Raw genomic sequence first — 19,992 nt, forward strand, 5'->3', positions numbered from 1 at the left:
AAACTGTCAAACGGTGTTTCGTTTGGCAGAACTGTTTATGTCTCTTTGCAGAGCGCAGTCGGACGTGTTTCTGTGTTGCACCTCTTGCTGTGATTAGTGCTGTTTATGTCAACTTACGTCAATATGAGATATTGAAAGTGGATTATGATGGACCCGTTTCGCTATAGTCTTTATTTGTTTGACATAACAAATATGATCATACCGACATACCTTTTGAATATTAAGTGAATTTTTAACTTTTTAACGTCGAGAGATCACAATTGTTCGCAATGGATCAAGCTGACAGTGTAAACTCTGACCCTGTCGATACAACTGACGGTGAAGGTTGGCTTCTTTAATGTCAGCGTTAAGATTGCAATCAGTAATACTCATAAAACGAATAGGCATTTTAACATAAGAGATTCTTTCCCCAGGTCGTGTTCAACGATGGAGAAATTGTATTGGCTTTTGGTATGTACATCTTCTGTATGTTTTAAAAAGTGATTAAGTGAAGCAATAACCATTATCTCTTTCTCTAGGTTGTTGGGTCTTTGTAATAACTTTGGATATGTGGTAATGCTGAGTGCTGCCAATGACATCTTGAAAAAACAAGAATCCCAAAACACAACAGTACATGTAAGCATTTTCACTGCTCGACTTTGATGGCATTGACATTAAACCTCATTCTTGTCATGTCAACAGATATTCTTGTTTTTGATCCTCTTTACCCCTCAGGCTTTGACTAATGTAGAAATGATGAACAGCAGCAACAGCAGCCGCTATGACTGCAATCCTGTGTCCACTGCAGTAAGTCTTCTCATCCACATTTAAGCATATGTTTGCTCCCTGAATTACCTATTATATTTTTCTTTATGTCTCTTCTTAGGCTGTGCTGCTGGCTGATATACTACCCACCCTCATAATCAAACTCACAGCACCTTTCTATATACACAAAGTGCCTTATGGGTAAAGTTGACTCATCCTTATTTGATGTTGAAATACAAACATCCATATATTTACAGTGCTACAGTACAAATATATTAGACCACCACCACCCCATGGAAATTCACAGTATTGGAGATTACCAAAACCATTCTTTTATATTTCTGGTTAATGGTTAATCCAGCAGTATGCTAAAATAAAATTATTGTTATGCATGAATTTTCGAATTTACTGTTTTACATGAAGGCAGAAAATAGTTATGCACTTTATGATTTTTTTTATTCAGATGCCAAATTACCGTCAATAGCAACAGAGACAGAGAAATTCCTTCAAAACAATGCCATGAAAAAGAGCAAGCTCAAGGCAAAAGAAGGCCATACAAAAGTTTTTATGTTTTTATATGTGAATAAACACTAATTTGTCAATTCAGTTTGATATTTGTCTAAAAAATTTAATTAAAATATTTAGTTTTAAGCAAGCTTTTGACAGATTCTTAAAAAATTGAGGTGGTCTAATAACTTTAAGCACTGTAGGTATCAGATTCGTGTTTAAACTATAGTGCTGGTAAAAGCTTGAAAGACAGCTTTAAATTAATATTACTATTGTTTAATAATATTCATATTTTCTTTAACTTTTATTTATGAATAGTTTCCGTGTCTTGGTTTGTTTCATCACGGCAGTTGTGAGCTTCCTAATGGTGTCCTTCTCTTCAACCGTATTGATGAGCTTATTTGGTAATAAGTGTTTGTTTGTGTGTTTGTCCTGGTATTGAACTGCAGTAAGAAATTATCAAATGTTTAGTTAAATCTCGGAATCTTTTCTCAGGTGTTGTCTTTGCTAGTGTTAGTGCAGGATTGGGGGAGCTCTCCTTTCTCTCCCTGTCAGTGTTTTTCAACAGGTAAATCCTGCTATAAATCCATCTTTTTAACCATCCAGAAAATTACTGTGTGCAGTCTAAAAAAAACAGATATTTTTCTAATACTAAATACTTAGTTAATTGTAATTCTTTGATTTCACTGCTTTTGAAATTGTATTTCTTATAATATTTCTTTAAGAAATGTGTTAAATGGCTGGGGGTCTGGCACAGGGGCCGCAGGGGTTGGAGGAGCACTTCTCTACTCTGTGTTTACACAGGCTGGTCTGACACCCCGAATTTCTCTCATGATTATGCTGTTTGTCCCTGTTATTTTGGCAGTCAGGTCAGAAGAACTTTCTTAATTTTCATATATACCTGTGGAGAAATGTTTGTGTGAAAATCTTGACTTCTCTTTTCTTTCCCTTGTCTCTTCTAGCTATTTCTTCCTGCTTGCATTTCCAGCTTCATTTCCACAGTGGTCACGCAGTGAGGTTAGTCACAGTTCTTCAGCTGTGGAAAATGTTCAGGAGAGACGTCCTTTAATTGAGGAGGTGGCTGATACAGAACATGAAGAGGAACAAGGTAATGGGTTTTGTTCATATTTAGATGGCTCGGGAAAATTCACCTGTTTAAGTCAATGATGTATAGTGAGTCATTCTGATAACTGTAATTTCCATGTTCTTTTCCTTTTAACAGAGACAAGCGCATCAGACCTCTGACCTTCACTGACAAACTAAAAATCATGAAAGTAAGCTTTAGGATTTCTTTGGTCCTTAGTTTTGTGTTTCTTTTCTGCCCAAAAGTTATAACTTTTTAAATAAAAAGGGTTAGGTGTCTGTCATGTGCATGGCTTGTAGCTAATTGCTGGAAAACACTCCAAGACTTTAAAAATCTGAACAGATTTTTTTAAAACTAGACATCAAACACTTGCAGACATTTTGAAAGTTTCTGATAGAAACACACTAACTGATAAGATCTGCAGACTGACACAGACTTTCTACAAGAAGTCCAGACTGAAAATCTGGGCAATCTGAGCAAAAGGCTTGTAGTGTATTTAAGCCTTAAATTGCACATTGTTGTGTTGCAGTCAGGAGTGCACTTTTTCTTTCATTTTAAGTCTATCTTCAGTACAGTATGTGTGCTCTCCTATTTTATTCCTTTAGGGTCTTGGAAAGTTTATTGTTCCACTTGGTTTGGTTTACTTCGCAGAGTATTACATTAACCAAGGACTGGTGAGTGTTGACTGTACTGCCTGCTCTGGTTTATACAGACAAATACTGTAAAATTACCTGTCATCGATGTCTATCAATCTCTCTCTTTCTCCCACACACACACACATTAGATGGAGCTGCTCTACTTCCCTGACTCCCGTCTCTCACATCCAGAACAATATCGCTGGTAGGATGCATATCTATCTTAATTTCATACCTTTGAATACCTTTTTAAGTGGCTCCCACTGAAACAACAGTCAACATACTAGAATGTTGTTTGATAATAAATTGTGTTTTGGATCTTGAGAGATGATGTTACATATAAATGTATTACTGGCTCTATTTTTCAGGTATCAGACACTTTACCAGATTGGTGTGTTTTTTTCCCGCACTTCCCTTTTCTTTTTCAAGATCAGGAAAATCTTGCTATTTTGTCTCTTACAGGTAAGGGTTGCATACTTCTACAGTTAAGTGTTCAACCATTATAGGTTTTCAATTTCTGATGCCAATGACAGTATCTTGAGGGTCTATGATATGTGATGATGGATATAAAATGTAGGTTAGATTTGATTCTGCATATAGTTCTTTTGTAACAGGACTTTCAAAGTGCTACAGAATACATGATACAGTTTATCAATACCATAAGAGAATGAAACAAATTTTAAAATAGACATGTTACAAAAATTCTCTAAAACATTCAAAGACAGATTTTTTTTATAATTTTATTAGGGTACTGGGATATTATATTATCATTATTGTTGGGGTGTTGATAGATTTGGAAAATAATCTTCAATAGTAATCTTCCATGATAACACATTGCTGATTATTTCAAAATGCCCAAATGTTGGCTGAATTATTGTCCTTGTATATTATGTATATTAAAATGTAAACATATTGATTATTATTTTTGTATATTATTTCTCTCTCTCTCACATTTTCTCTCTCAGTGTGTGAATGCTGTACTGTTAAGTGTCGCAGTATACTACCAGTTCTTGCCAAACCCATGGGTGGTTTTTATTATTGTCTTTTATGAGGGTCTGTTGGGAGGAGCAGCGTATGTAAACACCTTCTATTTCATCAGCAAGGAGGTATGTGAACCTCAAGTCATTCTGTACTTTGATTTAGAGACACATGTAGCTATCAATAGTCCACAGTGCTTACATATACATTGTGTCTTTAAACAGACTGCTGACCGTGAGAGAGAGTTCGCCATGGCTGCAGCAAGTGTAGGGGACAGTCTGGGAATTGCTCTTTCTGCAGCTGCTTCCTTCCCTGTTCACCATTACTTCTGCTCGTTATGAGAGAATGAGAAAGAGAGACTGATGTTTACATGTTGGTAGACCTTTATGCCTAAAGCAATTGTGCGTGTGTGTTTCAAAAAACACCCTGGCTGGTGCTTTTAAAATATGAGAAAATTTCCTTTGGGCACTGTAATTACTTGATTTACTAACAGTACAAATATGTTTTATCATTTCAACTCAGGATCCTGGAATCATGTGTGTAACTAATTCTTTTTCAGTATTAAAACATTTTAGTTGCGATATTGATTGTGTGTTGCTTTAATAACCCTTATGAAAAACTGGCCAACTAGTGTCTGATATGTTTAGTCCTCCGTTTATAACTTGCTTTCATTTCCCTTTTGTGGCTAATGTAGTTTAATGGCCTTTGGTTTTGCAATTTAATCTAGTCAGCAAACACAAACTCGTGCGATCACTTTGTGTTGCTTTTTATCATGATCTGCAAAGTTCAGCTTTCATTTCCTGTTTCAATAAATTTTCCACAGATTTTTATAACTGTGTTAGCATAGAAAAGGAACAGAGGATGAAGTGTACATCTGAACTTAAAGTCTTAACGTCATTTAAAACAAGTCATTTTTATGACCACTAGATGGTTGTATGCAGGCATGGTATTAGGTGTGATCGTTAATGTAATGAGCTGTCGATCTGTGAGCAAAAGCTGACGATTAACAATGTTATAAACATCGAAATTCTACTTGCACATTTATTCATGTTAGGTCAACTGAAAAAACTCTTCGTATTGTGAAAAAATCTAAACAATAGTCTTATACAGGAAACATGTAACAGACAAATGTGAGCCTTAACATAAAATCATCATGTGTTCATCAATGTTTATTAGAATTATAAATTCAGCTGTACCCCCGGATAATTGAGAAAGTAGAAATACTTTTTTTTTCTGAAATTCTAACTAACACATAAATTACAGTATAAATCGCATCCGACTAAGGTAAATCTTTATGAGACCGCTTGATTGAGACTTTTATTTTGAAGCGCCGTGCGTCTAGTGGCCATCTTGGGTACTGTTCATGTGATTCAGTAACGTTCAACCAGTCGAAGAGCTCTAATAAAAACATTAAAACTGGTGAGATTTGTTGATATTTTCAGTTCACGGCATAAAACCATAAATATGGTATATGTAACGCCAATATAATTGAAGCTGAACTCATCCTTCCCATTCTCTATTTACGGTTGATATGTAGGCAGTTAGCTTAGCAACTTGAATGTTACCGTCACAGACTCGAAATTGTGTTTTGGTCTACGTTTAAGTCATAAATCGAAATTTTGTTGCGTTTAAAACAGTGCATATTGACAGACGGATTTACATCTGATCATGGCTGTTACATCTTATATAAATCTACGAGGAGTTAGTTCTCCGCGTCATAGTGCGATGCTTGGTCTGTTTAAGCATGCCACCATCGATCTCCGTGCTTACAGGAAGTGTCTGGTGATAAACTAACAGTGTGCCTGTTGTCCTGTTGTTAGGAAGGGCTCAGCAGTGCCTGGGTGCCCAGGGAGCCACTGCCTGAGTCCCTAGAGGTAGATACCAAAAAACGACAGGACATGAGTTCTGCCAAAGGAGGCCTGGTTATCTTCACTGCCAACTCCAACCCCTCCAGCAGAGAGCTGGGGAAGAGGATAGCTGAGTAAGTTCTCATTGGAAATGTAAGAATCTCAAGGATTAATAAGTATGTATTTTTTATGTATGCTTTGGATAAATGCTTTGGATATAGCGTCTGCCAAATGGATAATTGTAATAAATGTATGTTTCTTCGCTGAGATTTTTGCTGTGTGTTTTAATCCTATTCCTCTGAACTTTCATTCTTGAACAGGAGGTTGGGAGTTGAACTTGGGAAGGTGCAGGTCTATCAGGAAGCTAACAGAGGTAAAGGCATCTGTTTAGTCACATTAAATTGTCTGCTATTTAGACACCTGCAATGACTTCTGCTGCTGGCTAGAGTGATTTTGTCTTTTTTGCATGCCATAATACTGTAGTCAAAACCGATCGTATTAGAGCTGCTGTTTTGTGACAGGCTTGTTTTGGGTTAAGCTTGCTTATATTGAAAGGAGGTGTATGCCAAAAATGCCTAAAGGTTTAGATGGACCAAAAGGAAAATGAAAGTAAGATTTATTTTGTTTCCCCACAGAAACACGGGTCCAAATTGAAGAGTCTGTGCGGGGTAAAGATGTCTTCATCATCCAGACTGTGTCCAAGTACGGAGCCGTAATACAAAACAATAGGAGTCAGCAGTAAATTAAGTTTCTTGAATCAGAATCTTTAAAAACGAGTCTTTCTTCATCTGCAGGGATGTTAACACCACCATCATGGAGCTGCTCATCATGGTGTACGCCTGCCGACTTCCTGTGCACGAAACATCATCGGTGTCCTTCCCTATTTCCCCTACAGCAAACAGTGCAAAATGAGGAAAAGAGGCTCCATCGTCTCGAAGCTTCTTGCCTCCATGATGTGTAAAGCAGGTGAGTCTGTCATGGATGTCAGAATTTTAGATAGAATTGCCCCTCCCTAAATATGGCTTTAAGGGTAAATGTGTTTTTCTCATTTGCTTTGTCTTTCCTTTCCGACCATTGTGGCTCCGATCAGGTCTGACTCATCTCATTACTATGGATTTGCATCAAAAGGAAATCCAGGGTTTCTTCAACATTCCAGTTGACAATCTTCGGGCCTCGCCATTCCTGCTACAGTACATCCAGGAAGAAGTAGGTCCTTATGTAACGCCACTAAAGATCTCATTTGCATGAACTCCACAACTCGTCTGGATAGTTGTCATTCCTGTATTGCCTGTACCTTAAACCTCTCAGTGATATTCCTAGTTTTTGTGTAGAAGAAAGGCATCAGTGTATCAGCTTTTTCACTGTATTTAAGTGAAATTTAACTAAGGTTTAAGCGGACCTAACACTACGGGACTACTTGAATTGCTATGGCGTTTACACTACAAAGCAAGGTTTCTTGTGATCCTTCATCTTCCTGTTGTATCAGCACTTGCATTACACAACACAACGCAGACAAAGTGCACTAAAAACAAGACCTTGGTCGAGGAGCACATGCAAACAACAGCGAAAACACTTCCCATATTGTGCTAACTTATAGTTTGATGGTGGATGGCAAACGAGTTGTTACTGGAATAGAGCGTGAAACATTGAAGCGTTATTAAAGGGGTTTCCATAATCTATTATACATGCTTTAGGATAGTTTAAAATAGCTTTATATCTGTTATACCAACCATTTAACATACTCTGTAATGTTTATGAATATATATGATAGCAGTTTTTAATTCCTCCACACAATAATTTGACCTAAACCTTCTGCACTGTGAGCGGCTGGATTTGTTCCACAGTGTCAAACACAACGAGATCACTTGGCGATAACATCAAGCAGGTTTGAAAAGATTGTAGCGTCTGGAATAGCTCGCCGACAAAACGAGCACCGATTTGGTCGCCATCCGAGGGTTTAGTCGCAGTCTTTGGAAATCTGTCTGCTTCAGGAAAATCCAGCCAATAATCACGTAGTATGAGCTTGCCATTACTGACACTGGCACTTTCTCCCATACTTAAATACTGAATAAATACATCCACTCAAGATTTTTTATTCATGGTCTCATGTATTTAATTTTCTCACTTGCTCAAATGGAAGGTCATGAACAGGTAGCCATTCATTTATGGGATTTTGAGGCATTTTTTTCTCTCTCCCAGATTCCTGACTACAGAAATGCTGTAATTGTGGCCAAATCTCCAGCATCAGCCAAAAGGTACATTTATTTATTATTTGTGCTGTATCATGTGGATTCAGTAGACATCACATTTAGTCCATTCACGAGTTCGCCTCGCAGATAATACGTTCGGATAATAATGCGTATTTGGATAATATGCGTATTTGGCGTGCTGTCCTGGGCAGAGGGTTCCGAGCTTGGTAGTTCCTCCAAACTTGGAGCGCCCACCCCTTGTCCGGGCGAGGGCCCCGGGCCTGGTATTTCCCAGTACTCGGGTCATTTGCCTCCGTTTTACTAAGGTAAAAACGGGCTGATGGTGAGGAGTTGGTGTGGGGGGGATGCTGCAGAAATGTTGAGAGAATGAGGTTATGGCGTCTTTGTAGCGGTTCTCTCCCGAGTTAAAAGGATGATTGATGAGATTTATTATAGGAAACCAGCCGGGTTAGTTATCTGATTTGTGAGATTGGTCATGGAAAACCAGCCGGGTAAGTTATATGCACGTGCTCCTCCAAATCTTTGTTAATAAAACAAAATTTAAAAAATGCTTTCATCTGAAATCTTTGTCATATGGTTATTGTAATGTGTTGTGCAGATCTTTGACCATTTTTTATTTGTTCTGTAGTTTTAACCTAGTCCCCAGATTTATTTTGAGATATGTCTTTGCATGTTTGGTTCGAAAAAAGCATTAAAGGTACAGTTTGTAGATATCGCTGCTAGAGGGCGCACGATCAAAATAACAACAATCGCGTATCTTGATGATGCTGTGTAGAAGCGTGGAATGATGGGATATGTCTTCAACTCCAGTGCTGATGGTACCACTGATACATCAATTAGACAGGAACGAGAAATCATGTTAGCGGAAGAGGTAATAAAGTCTTAGAAATGTTGCGTTTGATGAAATCATTTTATTTCATTATAATGAATTAGACGTGTGTAATGTAAGGTTTAAAACTAATTTGTTAGTCATAGATGTTACTGTAATTGTCCAATTCGATGGTGTGATAAAACTGCGCAGTTTTAAGTGTTCAAATCAATCATAGTAAAAGCTATTTTGAACGTACCCACATCATTTGCAATAATTTTAGACGGACCGACGGTACATACTACTTCCGCATCTGTCTACGACAGTGCCAAGCGGTTGCTACGGCAGTAAAGGCGGTAACAAAGGGTAGCACGGATATGACGCCATTGACAGGCGACTAAACCGCCCCGGTCCACTGTTTAGAATGGTGATTTTCACAGGATTTAAAAACCGTTGGAAACATTTGAGATATTGTAAGTACTCAGCTGAAAAAAATATATAACATTGGTCTAGTGGTTTTTCAATATTTTACTGAAAAATTCTTACAAACTCTACCTTTAAGAAGAGCCAGATGTTAATTTTGTTAAAACTTGAGCACATGAACTCTTGTCTTCCTCTTACAGGGCCCAATCATTCGCTGAAAGATTACGTCTGGGCATCGCTGTTATCCACGGTGAGGCCCAAGATGCCGATTCCGACCTAGTGGATGGACGCCATTCCCCACCCACTGTCAAAAACATGGGGGCCATTCATCCAAGCCTAGAGATACCTTGTGAGAATCTCACTTCATCAATATTACGTCATTCAGACTCTTTCTCTCAATTACCCAAGACTTAAGAGTTTGTATCAAGCTGTCTTTTCCTTTTTGCATAGTGCTAATTCCCAAAGAAAAACCTCCAATCACTGTGGTGGGTGATGTGGGTGGACGAATCGCCATAATAGTGGTGAGATGATATTTGTGATATATATGATGTATAGATGAGATAAAGCTTTTAAAAAATCATGTTTGTTAGCATGTTTGTATTGTGTTAAATTGTGTTAGTTAGCTGTATTTTTGGGGGTTAATGTGGCCAAAATCTAAACAAACCAACTGCAGTTTGATATATGTTAGTTTTAAAACAAATTCAAAAATCATGTTTTTTTATTGTGAATTCCAACTGAGTTATCTCATTTTGGAAGCAAACTGTTCATTTATTTTCCTCTGTTCAAGGTGGTTTTTCTTTGTCATTGCTTTTAATATGCCATTTTTTGTTATATTCAGGATGACATAATTGATGATGTGGATAGCTTTCTAGCAGCAGCTGAAACACTGAAAGAGAGAGGTGCCTACAAGATCTTCGTCATGGCCTCCCATGGAATCCTTTCTTCTGATGCACCTCGACTAATAGAGGAGTCGGCCATTGATGAGGTCATTATTAATTACCTTATTATAATTGTTATAATCTTATTATATGGAGTGTTGCAATAACTTGTCGTGTAAAGATCAGCTCTGTAATCGTTCCCTCGCCCTCATGTTATTCTTAGTTGGAACAGCATTGATATCTTTATGCTTTTATTATATGGAATACAGTGACATGCTTCCTCATTTCTGTTCCATGGAAGAAAGTAGTCAGTGTTACAGGTTTGGAACGACTGTTCCCTTAAGAATCACAACTGTTTTGCCATCAATTCTGACATTTCTGTTGGTGTCATGTTGTGTTATACAGGTAGTCGTGACCAACACCATTCCACATGAGATCCAAAAACTTCAGTGCCCTAAGATAAAGACAGTGGACATCAGCATGATTCTGTCTGAAGCCATTCGCCGGATCCACAACGGAGAATCCATGTCCTACCTGTTTCGTAATATAGGAATGGATGATTAACTACCTAACATGTGCAAAGAGGTCAAGATTTGTCAGTCAGTTAAAGCTATAGCATGTGTCATTAACCTAACTTGCCAATCAAATCCATCATACATTGTTTTATTTGTAATAGGTTGAAATAATAATCGTGTGCTCAAATGGCCACCGAAAAAAGGCTGAGCTGTCACATGACCTTTTGATGACCTCATTTTAATTTTAAATGACATCATTCTTTTTATCTACTGTAGTTTATTCATTGAAGGAGGGTGAGCACTGCTGTATGGTCAACAATATGTTAACCATGAATGAGAGTTGAATGCTGTTACATATCATGTCAGTGCCTCATCTGTGTTATTTTTGTGCCACTAGATGTTTGTGTGTAGCTGTGTGGTTAATGCTGACAGCACTTATATTTAATTCAGATTTTTATTTAAAAGTAAATCAAATGCAAGGTACATAGTCTTTAGCATAGCACTTAAAATGACCTTCTTAGGGTAGAAGCTAACGCTTCATAATATACTTGACTGAATGTTTCTCCTGCTTCTAATATATTGAAATTGTTACCTTTTTTGTTTTGCCATAAATGGGACTACAGAAGAGTTCTTTCCTCAGAAATAATAACATAAATGTTTGTTTATGGCTTCCAGAATCCTTAAATATAAATATCTTGCCTATGATAACTTCTTCATATTCAAGTGAAGTGCAGGGTTTTTGTTATGTAACTAATATTTCAGGCTTTTATATTTATTGACTTGATGCACTTGATGACAATAAATAAAAAATGAAAGAGTTTTATGTATGTATGTTATAGATCCCTTTATTGAGTCTGGCAGGTTTTTATAAATTCATAACAACGTTTTGAACTTTGTTGTACAATTCTAAGCCAGAGTTCAGAAACGTGATAATTTTAAAGATGTTGAACTGTTCACATTAAAAAATGGATCTATATTATTTGCCAGCAGGGGGCACTCATCATTTCTCTTCACACATTTCCTAATGTCAATCAAGTCGGGCAAATGCATAAATGACTTGCATGATGCTGGTGGATAACAAAAGTGAAGTGATAAGTTGTTTATCCTGTTCTCATCTGCTTTTGTCAAAAAGAATAATAAAAGGGAATTTTACAGCTTTGTGTTTTAAATATTTTCTACAGGTTTGTTTTCATACTTTCACATTTCATCAGATATAGATTTGTTCTTGTTTAGTTTAACCATTCTGACTCTTCAAGAGTGAATCAGAAAAACTGAAAACTCAGTTAAAACATCTGTGGTGGAAAGTACCACAAAGCCTAGATTTCTTTGGACAAGTAGCCAGACACTTTCATAGGGAAGTAACAATTCCTTAAGATCTCTGTTAATTATTTTTCAGTCAGTTTTGTGTTAGTCTCTACACATTGTTACTGAAACCCAAAAGAGTCATTTACAACAGTAACAAAAGCCACACAATGCATTAGCATGCATTCTTTTCTCTGTTTCTATTTTTGGATTCATGAGTTCCTCCCATCATTCTGTAGTCATCAATACTAGAATTGTGTAATGGAAAGTAAATGTTAAACTAACTGCAATGCAGAATAATCACAAACAATTGCAAGCATTCTCAGGTTGGGTTTGAGATATAATGGCGTTGAATTTATTGTGGGCCTTTTAGCTAAGTATCAGAATTTGCTTGCTGCTACTGATATGACTTGTATTTGCATGCTGCCATGTATTTAAACTGATGTTGACCTCTGGGTGACTAATAAATGACTCTGTAAAATACAGAGCAACGCTCGCTTTAAACTTTTTGATGTTTTAAAGAAGTGGCATGAGATTATGGTGTATTGTATACATGTACCCGCCATGGTCCCTACGCTCTGCAAACGAACAACCAAAAAGGGACAAAAATCACTCTCACGTACCTTCTCTGGATCTGTTCCTCATTTGTGGAATGATCTGCTCGCTACTACAAGATCAGCAGATTCTGAGGCAATCTTTAAGAATCGGCTGAAAACGCATCTCTTCCGACTTCTATCTCTTTTCTACTCTTTCTTTTGATAAAAATTTGGTTTGCTTTGAAAATGTGGTAGGCCATATGAGACCAGTTTTACTGCACTAACGCTTTTTGTTGTCCTTTTGTTCCAATTGCATCTATTGTGCTCATTTGTAACTCGCTTTGGACAAAAGTGTCTGGTACATGTAAATGCTAACTTCCTGTTATAAATGATAAAATCCTGCATTTTTACAGCGACACCATTATGAAGCGAATATGATGCATTTTGAAGGGATTGTTCCCCTAAAAATAAAAAATAATTTAACAATTATTCAACCGTATGCCATATATATTTTTTCTAAACTTGGTTACCAAACATCACTATATGGACACAAAAGCACGGAGACATTGTGAAATATCTTCTTTTGTGTTACACAGAATAAAGATTGCTGTGCAGTATACAGGTTTTGAACAACATAATGAATAACAATACTGATAAATGATAACAGAATATTCATTTCTGTCTGAATTATAACTTTAAGTGATGAAATAAAGAAATATCATCCCCCTGTCACACACTAACCCCATGTCAGCCTAAAATTCAACCAAGAAACAATATATTTTAAAGCTTTATGCACTTTATGGTGTATGATGATTTAAAGGGGTGATTCGTCGGAAATATGTGTTTTTCTTTATCTTTGTTATAAGTTGCCCAAGCATGTATTAGACACGTAAAATTGCAAAATATAAGGTTAACAAAAGATGTATTTTATCTAGAAGCGAATGCTCACCCAGACCTGACTGAAACGCCTCGTGTAACCACACCCCAGCCAATCTACGTAAGTTAAACGATTTGACTAAGACCGCCCAAATCTAAACGCAAGTAAGGTGGGCAGTCTTGTAAATCTCATCGTACCGTCGCAGCCTGATGTTCCGAATATGGTAAGAGTCGTTACATTTCCGTGCAGTATTCGACCAATCACTACGCATTAGTGAACTGGCCAATCATAGCACACCTCGCTTTTCAGAGAGGCGGAGCAAAGAGGAGATACAAACATGCACGGTATGTGGAAAACACAGCGTTTTTTTAACTTAAATCGTGTATACACATTGTATTATATCTTAATCAAACAATATTTGTTTTAGCCGCTTCAAATTACGCTTTTAATTGATCTCAATATTTCTAATTAAAAATAGTTTAAGCAACCATTACTGAGACTGTATACATTATGTACATTATAGACACAAACGTAACGAGGGAAACCTGTTTGTACAGGGGAAAAACATAAAACGAAACAAATTAGTGGCTTCATTTAGTTTTCTATTGCAGATCATTAAATGTGAAATAAAAATAGTCAACAAGGAAACATTATCCTCATTCTTTTTTCTTTTTGCTTGCAGAAGTCTCTTTAAATGTCTGCTTGACATTTCTGCTTTTTCTTGGAAATGAAGTTCCAGAATATGAACTGCATAATGTTTTGGGTGCAGAAAGATTCCTTGAGGCATGCTGGTCAGATTGTGTGGTTTTAGTTTTGTTTGACTGGACATGAGTCTGTTTGGGGGATGGGATAGAACCGTTTGAAGAGACTGTCCAAGGGTGTCTCTGCTGAGACTTAAGTGGTGTCATTTCTCCAGGACATGGCGAGGCAGTACTGCAGGGGTTACTGTGACAGGGTGGTTGGCCATGCGGGTGTGTTTCAGTTTTAGGAGCTGGGTGTCTTGGTGAGCATTTGGTGATGTGTAATTCAGATATCTCTCCGCTGGCTTCCTTAGCAACAGGAATTCTTTTTGATGTTTGATGTGGTTCCTGAGTAAAGATAACATCATTTATTAATAACATTCACTTCAATGAATTTCTTCAAATCTTTTAGAAACTTCATTGAGAAAATCTTACCTTCTTAACCTGACAATCCAGCTTTGCTTTTGCCTCCGGCAGGTTCTTTTTCACCTGAGTGGCAGAAACACGCTCCCTTTCTTTCTTTTTCACCGGAGCTGTCAAATGAAATGTTTGCTTTGCGTGATTACTGTGAAGCTCAAACTTATTCTCTGTCGGCTTTCTAACATTAACCGGTTTTAGTCCTGCAGGTTTGATATTTTGCCGCTTTGCTTCTGCACTCAATGCAGTTTTTAATTTTCTGGGATCTGAACATTTCTTCCCTTTTTCCTCGATCTCTTGTAGGTCAGAATCCTCCAGAATCAACAACTCAACTGTTTCAAAATCTTCAGGCGGGTTTAGATGGTTTTCTATGGTGCTGCACACCTCTGGGTTCTCCTTCAACCCTGTTTGACTGTGCGCAACATTCATTGGCTTTAATTCATTGACATATTCGGCAGATTTGAGGTTGGGTGGATGTTTTGATTCAAACTCTAGATCAGCCAATAGGTTTTGCCGTCCCTCGTTGTTCTGGAGGTCTAAGGACTTTGTCACAGTGGTGTTCTCTGGTATTACAGGAGTTACAGCTGCCTTGTCCTGTACTGCTGAAACCCCGACAGATTCAATGTCTGTTGCTGACAGTGATTTGCACCCATTTAATTCTGAAGGTTTGAGGATTGAAGCACAAATGACATTTTGAATCTTAAGATTCGAGTCAAAGGTTAGTGTTTTTTCATTTTTCTCAGCTGTCTGTACAGACTCTTCCACGCATATTAAATTTAGATTTACTTCAGATAGTAGGTCTCGCATTAGTGGTTTTTCAGTTTTTCCAGCTGTCTTTACAGACTGTCCCTCACATATAAAATCTAGATTTACTTCAGGTTGTATATCTCGTGTTGGTGTTTTTTCCGTTTTCTCAACTGAATGGTCAAACCGTCCTTCACGTATTAAATCCAGAGTTAACTTGGATTGTAAGTCTAGCTGTAGTTGTGCAGCAGTCTTCTTTACAGACTCTCCTTCCTTCATTAAATGTATGTTTGCCCCAGGTTGAAAGCCTATTTGTGGCGATTTTTCTGTTCTCAGTTCCTGAGGCTGTATTTTTGGTTTATCAGTTTTCTCAGCAGTCTGTACAGACTGTCGCTCACACAATAAATATAGATTAAAGTCAGGTTGTAAGTCTAACATGAGCTGTTTTTCAGTTTTCACAGCAGTCTGTACAGACTCTCTTTCACACATTAAATCTAGATTTGTCTTAGGCTGAAAGTCTATCAGTGGCCTTTTCTCAGTTTTCAATTCCTCAGGCTGTAAGTCTAATGTTGGTTGTTTATCAGTATTCTTAGCTGTCTGTACAGACTCTCCATCACACATTAAATCGAGACTAAACTCAGACTGTGTTTTTTCAGTTTCCAGTTTCTCAGGTTGTATTTCTAATATCATCTCAGGTGTATGTACCACTGGACCCTGTGTAACTTCAGGCTTGTGTGCTTGGTATCTGTGAATATTTTCATCCGTCTGATCCTGAGAATCATGTTCAGCCCTCAAAACAGTCTCAGGGTTGTTTTCCTCAGAGTGACCGTTGACTGTCAACTCCATTACAGATTGTTTCTTTAATCCACTTGGAGTCACATTATGACAGCTCAACTCTGGTTCGCAGTGTTGATCATCTTCCTGCATGCTCCTTTCTGTCAGTTTCTGTATTTGTAATGTTACAGCTGGTATGGAGTCTTCGTCTGTGTCCTGTGGTTCATTTCGATTGAACTCATTGACTTTGAGCTGTGCGCTTGTTTTCATCAAATTACAGTCAAACCAAAGTCCCACTGTATCACTACACTCAAAGTATTCATCTGAAGTGGTTGAAGTTGTTACTGCACCTTTGCCATTTAAACTCTTGCGGACAAGAGTGGTTAAAGGTGTAAAAGGTGCAGGTGAGATTGAGTTTGACTCGGATGATGGGAAATTGAAAACGATGCTGCAAGATGTTTTCAAAAGTTTTGGAGTAAATAAGGTCATTTTATCAGCAGTATCTTGAACTGAGAAGGAATTTAAACAAGGAAATTCCTGCTCTTGTTGAATGTTTTTCTGATTATGTGATTGTAAATCAGATGGTATTTCTTGCATCAAAACGTCACTTTCAGACCTCAAATCATTTAGAGGACTAAAACAATCATAATAGTCAGACAAGGAAGAGCACTTGGAGTCTGTGTTAGAAGTGTGCGTTTCACAGCCATTCTGCTGTCTCCCATCCACTTCTGGCACTGTTTTTGCATCCAGATCAATTATGACTTTGCCATTTAGGCTCTCAAATGAGTCTGATATTGATTTTACATCAGGATTGTTTGGGGTTTGGTCAGGACATTGGAGAGCTTGCGGAGAATACAGGATTTGCTTTATTTCTGAGTTTGCTGTATCGTCTCTAGCATCAAAAGAAATAGAATCCAGAGAGTCTGTATGAATATTTTCATTCTTTAGGATCGTCACATCTGGTGCTTCTTTATCTTCTCTGTTGCCTGTAAGCACATGCACAGTTTCAGGCTGTGGAGATTGTAGAGGCGAGATAAGATCCTCGCTCTGGCTGCTCTCCTGTTGTGGATTTTGATCAAAAAAGTCAGCTTTCCTCTCCGTCTCCTCTGACCTGCTTTGAGCTTCTGTACATGCTTGTGTCTGAGCTTGAGCTTCAGAATCAGAGGGTGGTTTGGATATTGGATGCGCCATCACAGGCTCTTTTGGCTCACTAATACTATCCTTAAATCTAATGGCCTGAGAGACTTCAAAGAGCTCTGAGCGCATTAGATGTGCTTGCAGTGGCTTGTTGGTGTCCCTTATGTTAATGAAACCAATAACATCACTTGCTGGTTCGGGATCGGGCCAGGTCGGCACATAATGGATCATGTTTGCCTTCTCCAGGTTGAGTAGTCCCGGGTGAATCGGTGGTAATGCTGGCGCAGCTTTGATATGTTTGACTGATTCTTTTTCATTCTTAATGATATAATTTTTGGCATTTGTCTGGTCAAGTCCATTGGTAGTGAACGTGTAGTCAGTAACCAGAGTGTATTTTGGGTTATTGAGCTTGAACGCAATGTTAGTTGTGGGGAATAGAGTGGGTCCTTGCTGAGGGACGATCTCTGGTTCAGGCTCACTGCCCAGATTGATCTTGTTCAGACACACCCCGTTAGACATCACATACATGTCCTGAAACAAGCTGTCAAAGATCTCCACCGTTTGGCCGGTCAGCACAGTGATGAGGTTTCGGTCCAGTCTCGATGCAGACCACGTGAAACTGGAAGTCAAAGAAAAATAGCTGTTTTTTTATGATTATTTTAGAGTATGTTATGAATTTATTAATTGTTACTACAAACAAAGATTTTTGGTAAGTTATAACCTTGTTAGACTGGATTGACCAGACGTACCTATATGAGCCTGATACTGCTTTGTCTCCATCAATAAACATGAACTTCTGACTCTGACTTCCACACACTCTCTTTGAAGATCGGCTGAAGAATTCTGCCCCTCTGATGCTGCGTACCCTCAAGTTCTGAAATAAAATCAAAAGAAATATTAAAGGTGCTGTGTTTATTTTTTTGGAGGATCTATTAACAGAAATGCAATATAATATCATAAACAAGTGTTATGTTTTTATTTTTCTTAGAATGAGCTATTTCTATCTACATAGTACACCATGGGTCACTTGCATTGAATGTTTCGTAAATACGTTATCTCCTTTGACAAAGAAGCGAAACTGCGAGGAAATCTTAGTCTTGTGTCAGCCTCCGAAATGCTTTGAAAGAGAGGGGTGAAGTGAGACGAGTTGTAATTCACAACCTCATCACCAGATGCCGCTTAATTACATACACTGCACCTTTAAGAAAATCATTCCTAATGATTTAATAAAACACGATGTAGCAGAAGCCAAACTGGTCTCTTAAAACACAGAACATCCAAATGGATTATTTCATTTTTGGTTTGAATTTAGTCTATAAAAACACACACTACAACAAATCTTTCTTTAACAAACATCTCTTCAACATTTAGCTATTTATCTACGTTATGTAACTACTATGTTTCTTCAATAAGCATTCCTTCTTGACTGAATACAAAAGGGCTAAGTTAAGAATCAGAGCTACATACTAGACAGCAGATGTTCAGCGATTCTCTCTCTACTGATAAATAATTCAGCTCCGCTCAGTTTGTTATTGCAAGTCTAATGAGTTTGTAATATGAAATGCAACATGCCTTCAGATGTCCTGTGTGAATGCCTGCTTTATCACACATTTTCAGGAAGTGTGTTACGCCTTCGCTCTCTAGTATAATATACACAGCAACTTTCCGTCTGAAACTTGCATCAAGAACATCTTTGAAGATGTCCATATCTGTAAATAAGTCCATGACAATTGCAACAACCTGCAAGTTATAAATAATAAAAAAACATAAAAAAGTGGGGAGAAAGAAATTATTATTTGCCAAGAACATAAAGTCAAATCGTTCAAAATTGGCACATACATTCTCAAATAAAAAAAATAATATAAAGAAAAGAAAAAAGATAAATAAAATCTTTAAAAAGGATCTGAAAGTCTCCATCCAATAGGGAGAGGGGAAGTGCAGAATGCCATATAGAAACCTATATAATTAGCTTTACACAAACACAATAAATGCACTTCAGGAAAAATAATAATAATACAACTTTTGGGAAATAATAAATAAACAATTAACTTAAAAACTAAATAGCCTCTTTACTATTTATCTAGCCCATTCATACTTCAATGTATTGAGCTCTAAATATTTCAACATGCTTTTTTATGGGCTTCAGCGTAACTCAGTGTTCAGTGGACTTTGACCAGCTTCCAAAGAAGAGTCGCAAAAAAGCAGAAAATATACGAAGTACTTATTTTATATATTAACCTACCTTCTGTGCTTGCCCGATCATTTTTCTGACCACCTCTTTTATGTGTGGTTGACCCTCATAAGGGGGTTGAGTGTACACTTGAACACGGGTCACTCCACGGTATGACGCCCAGTCGGACCACCCGATATCCAGCTGTGGGATAGAGTAATCCGAGAGGTCGGGCCAGTACTGGAGAGACACATCTTCTCCATCACTCTCGTTATAAAGTTCAGCGTTATCATGAGGGGATCCCGGGCTGTACACCTCCACAGTGTTGTGAATCCTCTCGAGTTCAAGGTCCGATAGAAAACAGCGAATGTTGTTGGTTTTGATGTGATCCTCAAAGGCGTCCCGTCCCTCATGTATCAGTGTCTCGAGCGCAAGTCTCTGCTCCTCGCTGTAGAAGAAGTCCGGTTTGGATTCGCTGGTTCTCAGGTTGATGTGACTGTCATCCAGGCACTGTACCTGTGACAGTGCCATTACTCCAGCTCTACACTCTTTTACTGTGGATTTAAATGGATTTGCCGGTAATTTGTTTGGAATTTACCTCTTTGTTTTTTATTTGACGATATTAAATACTTAAAAGCAATAAACACGTCTGTGCGTGCCGCCTCC

At 37.8% G+C, this 19,992-nt stretch overlaps 3 protein-coding genes across 4 annotated transcripts; 2 read left to right on the top strand and 1 right to left on the bottom strand.

Moving 5' to 3' along the window:
* The first annotated feature begins 59 nt into the window (after positions 1-59).
* Positions 60-4,529, top strand: cln3 (CLN3 lysosomal/endosomal transmembrane protein, battenin). The gene is made up of 15 exons (XM_056752812.1): positions 60-324; positions 414-450; positions 519-615; positions 715-786; positions 866-945; positions 1,570-1,655; positions 1,747-1,819; positions 1,977-2,120; positions 2,214-2,366; positions 2,474-2,525; positions 2,941-3,009; positions 3,120-3,175; positions 3,339-3,432; positions 3,936-4,076; positions 4,173-4,529. Exons 1-15 carry the CDS (start codon positions 270-272, stop codon positions 4,287-4,289), a joined length of 1,326 nt encoding a protein of 441 aa, XP_056608790.1. The 5' UTR covers positions 60-269; the 3' UTR covers positions 4,290-4,529.
* A 741-nt stretch (positions 4,530-5,270) lies between these two features.
* On the top strand, positions 5,271-11,456 carry prpsap2 (phosphoribosyl pyrophosphate synthetase-associated protein 2). Its single transcript, XM_056752811.1, is given in 12 exon segments — positions 5,271-5,367; positions 5,769-5,929; positions 6,116-6,168; positions 6,431-6,497; positions 6,590-6,636; positions 6,639-6,761; positions 6,886-7,001; positions 7,995-8,050; positions 9,437-9,585; positions 9,687-9,757; positions 10,075-10,221; positions 10,520-11,456. Coding segments are annotated over 11 exon segments (1,071 nt in total). The 5' UTR covers positions 5,271-5,367; positions 5,769-5,846; the 3' UTR covers positions 10,679-11,456.
* Positions 11,457-13,185: 1,729 nt separating this feature from the next.
* Positions 13,186-19,981, bottom strand: fam83ga (family with sequence similarity 83 member Ga). Of its 2 annotated transcripts, XM_056753303.1 has the most exons (5): positions 19,399-19,981; positions 18,729-18,896; positions 17,906-18,030; positions 14,520-17,775; positions 13,186-14,432 (listed from the first exon to the last, which is right to left on the bottom strand). In XM_056753303.1, exons 1-5 carry the CDS (start codon positions 19,855-19,857, stop codon positions 14,001-14,003), a joined length of 4,440 nt encoding a protein of 1,479 aa, XP_056609281.1. In that variant the 5' UTR covers positions 19,858-19,981; the 3' UTR covers positions 13,186-14,000. The 2 variants fall into 2 exon arrangements, with proteins under 2 accessions (XP_056609281.1, XP_056609282.1); XM_056753304.1 differs by lacking the exon at positions 18,729-18,896.
* Positions 19,982-19,992: the final 11 nt, after the last annotated feature.

The sequence above is a fragment of the Triplophysa dalaica genome, chromosome 7 (assembly GCF_015846415.1).
Source record: "Triplophysa dalaica isolate WHDGS20190420 chromosome 7, ASM1584641v1, whole genome shotgun sequence".
Taxonomy (NCBI): domain Eukaryota; kingdom Metazoa; phylum Chordata; class Actinopteri; order Cypriniformes; family Nemacheilidae; genus Triplophysa; species Triplophysa dalaica.

Excerpts from the sequence above, each read along its gene's own strand:
- cln3 (XM_056752812.1), top strand. The coding sequence starts at position 270 with ATGGATCAAGCTGACAGTGTAAACTCTGACCCTGTCGATACAACTGAC. Across the intron at positions 325-413 it reads CGATACAACTGACGGTGAAG|GTCGTGTTCAACGATGGAGA; the intron begins GTTGGCTTCTTT and ends TTCTTTCCCCAG. Across the intron at positions 451-518 it reads AGAAATTGTATTGGCTTTTG|GTTGTTGGGTCTTTGTAATA; the intron begins GTATGTACATCT and ends CTCTTTCTCTAG.
- fam83ga (XM_056753303.1), bottom strand. The coding sequence starts at position 19,857 with ATGGCACTGTCACAGGTACAGTGCCTGGATGACAGTCACATCAACCTG. Across the intron at positions 18,031-18,728 it reads TTCACACAGGACATCTGAAG|AACTTGAGGGTACGCAGCAT; the intron begins GCATGTTGCATT and ends ATTTTATTTCAG. Across the intron at positions 14,433-14,519 it reads TGGATTGTCAGGTTAAGAAG|GAACCACATCAAACATCAAA; the intron begins GTAAGATTTTCT and ends ATCTTTACTCAG.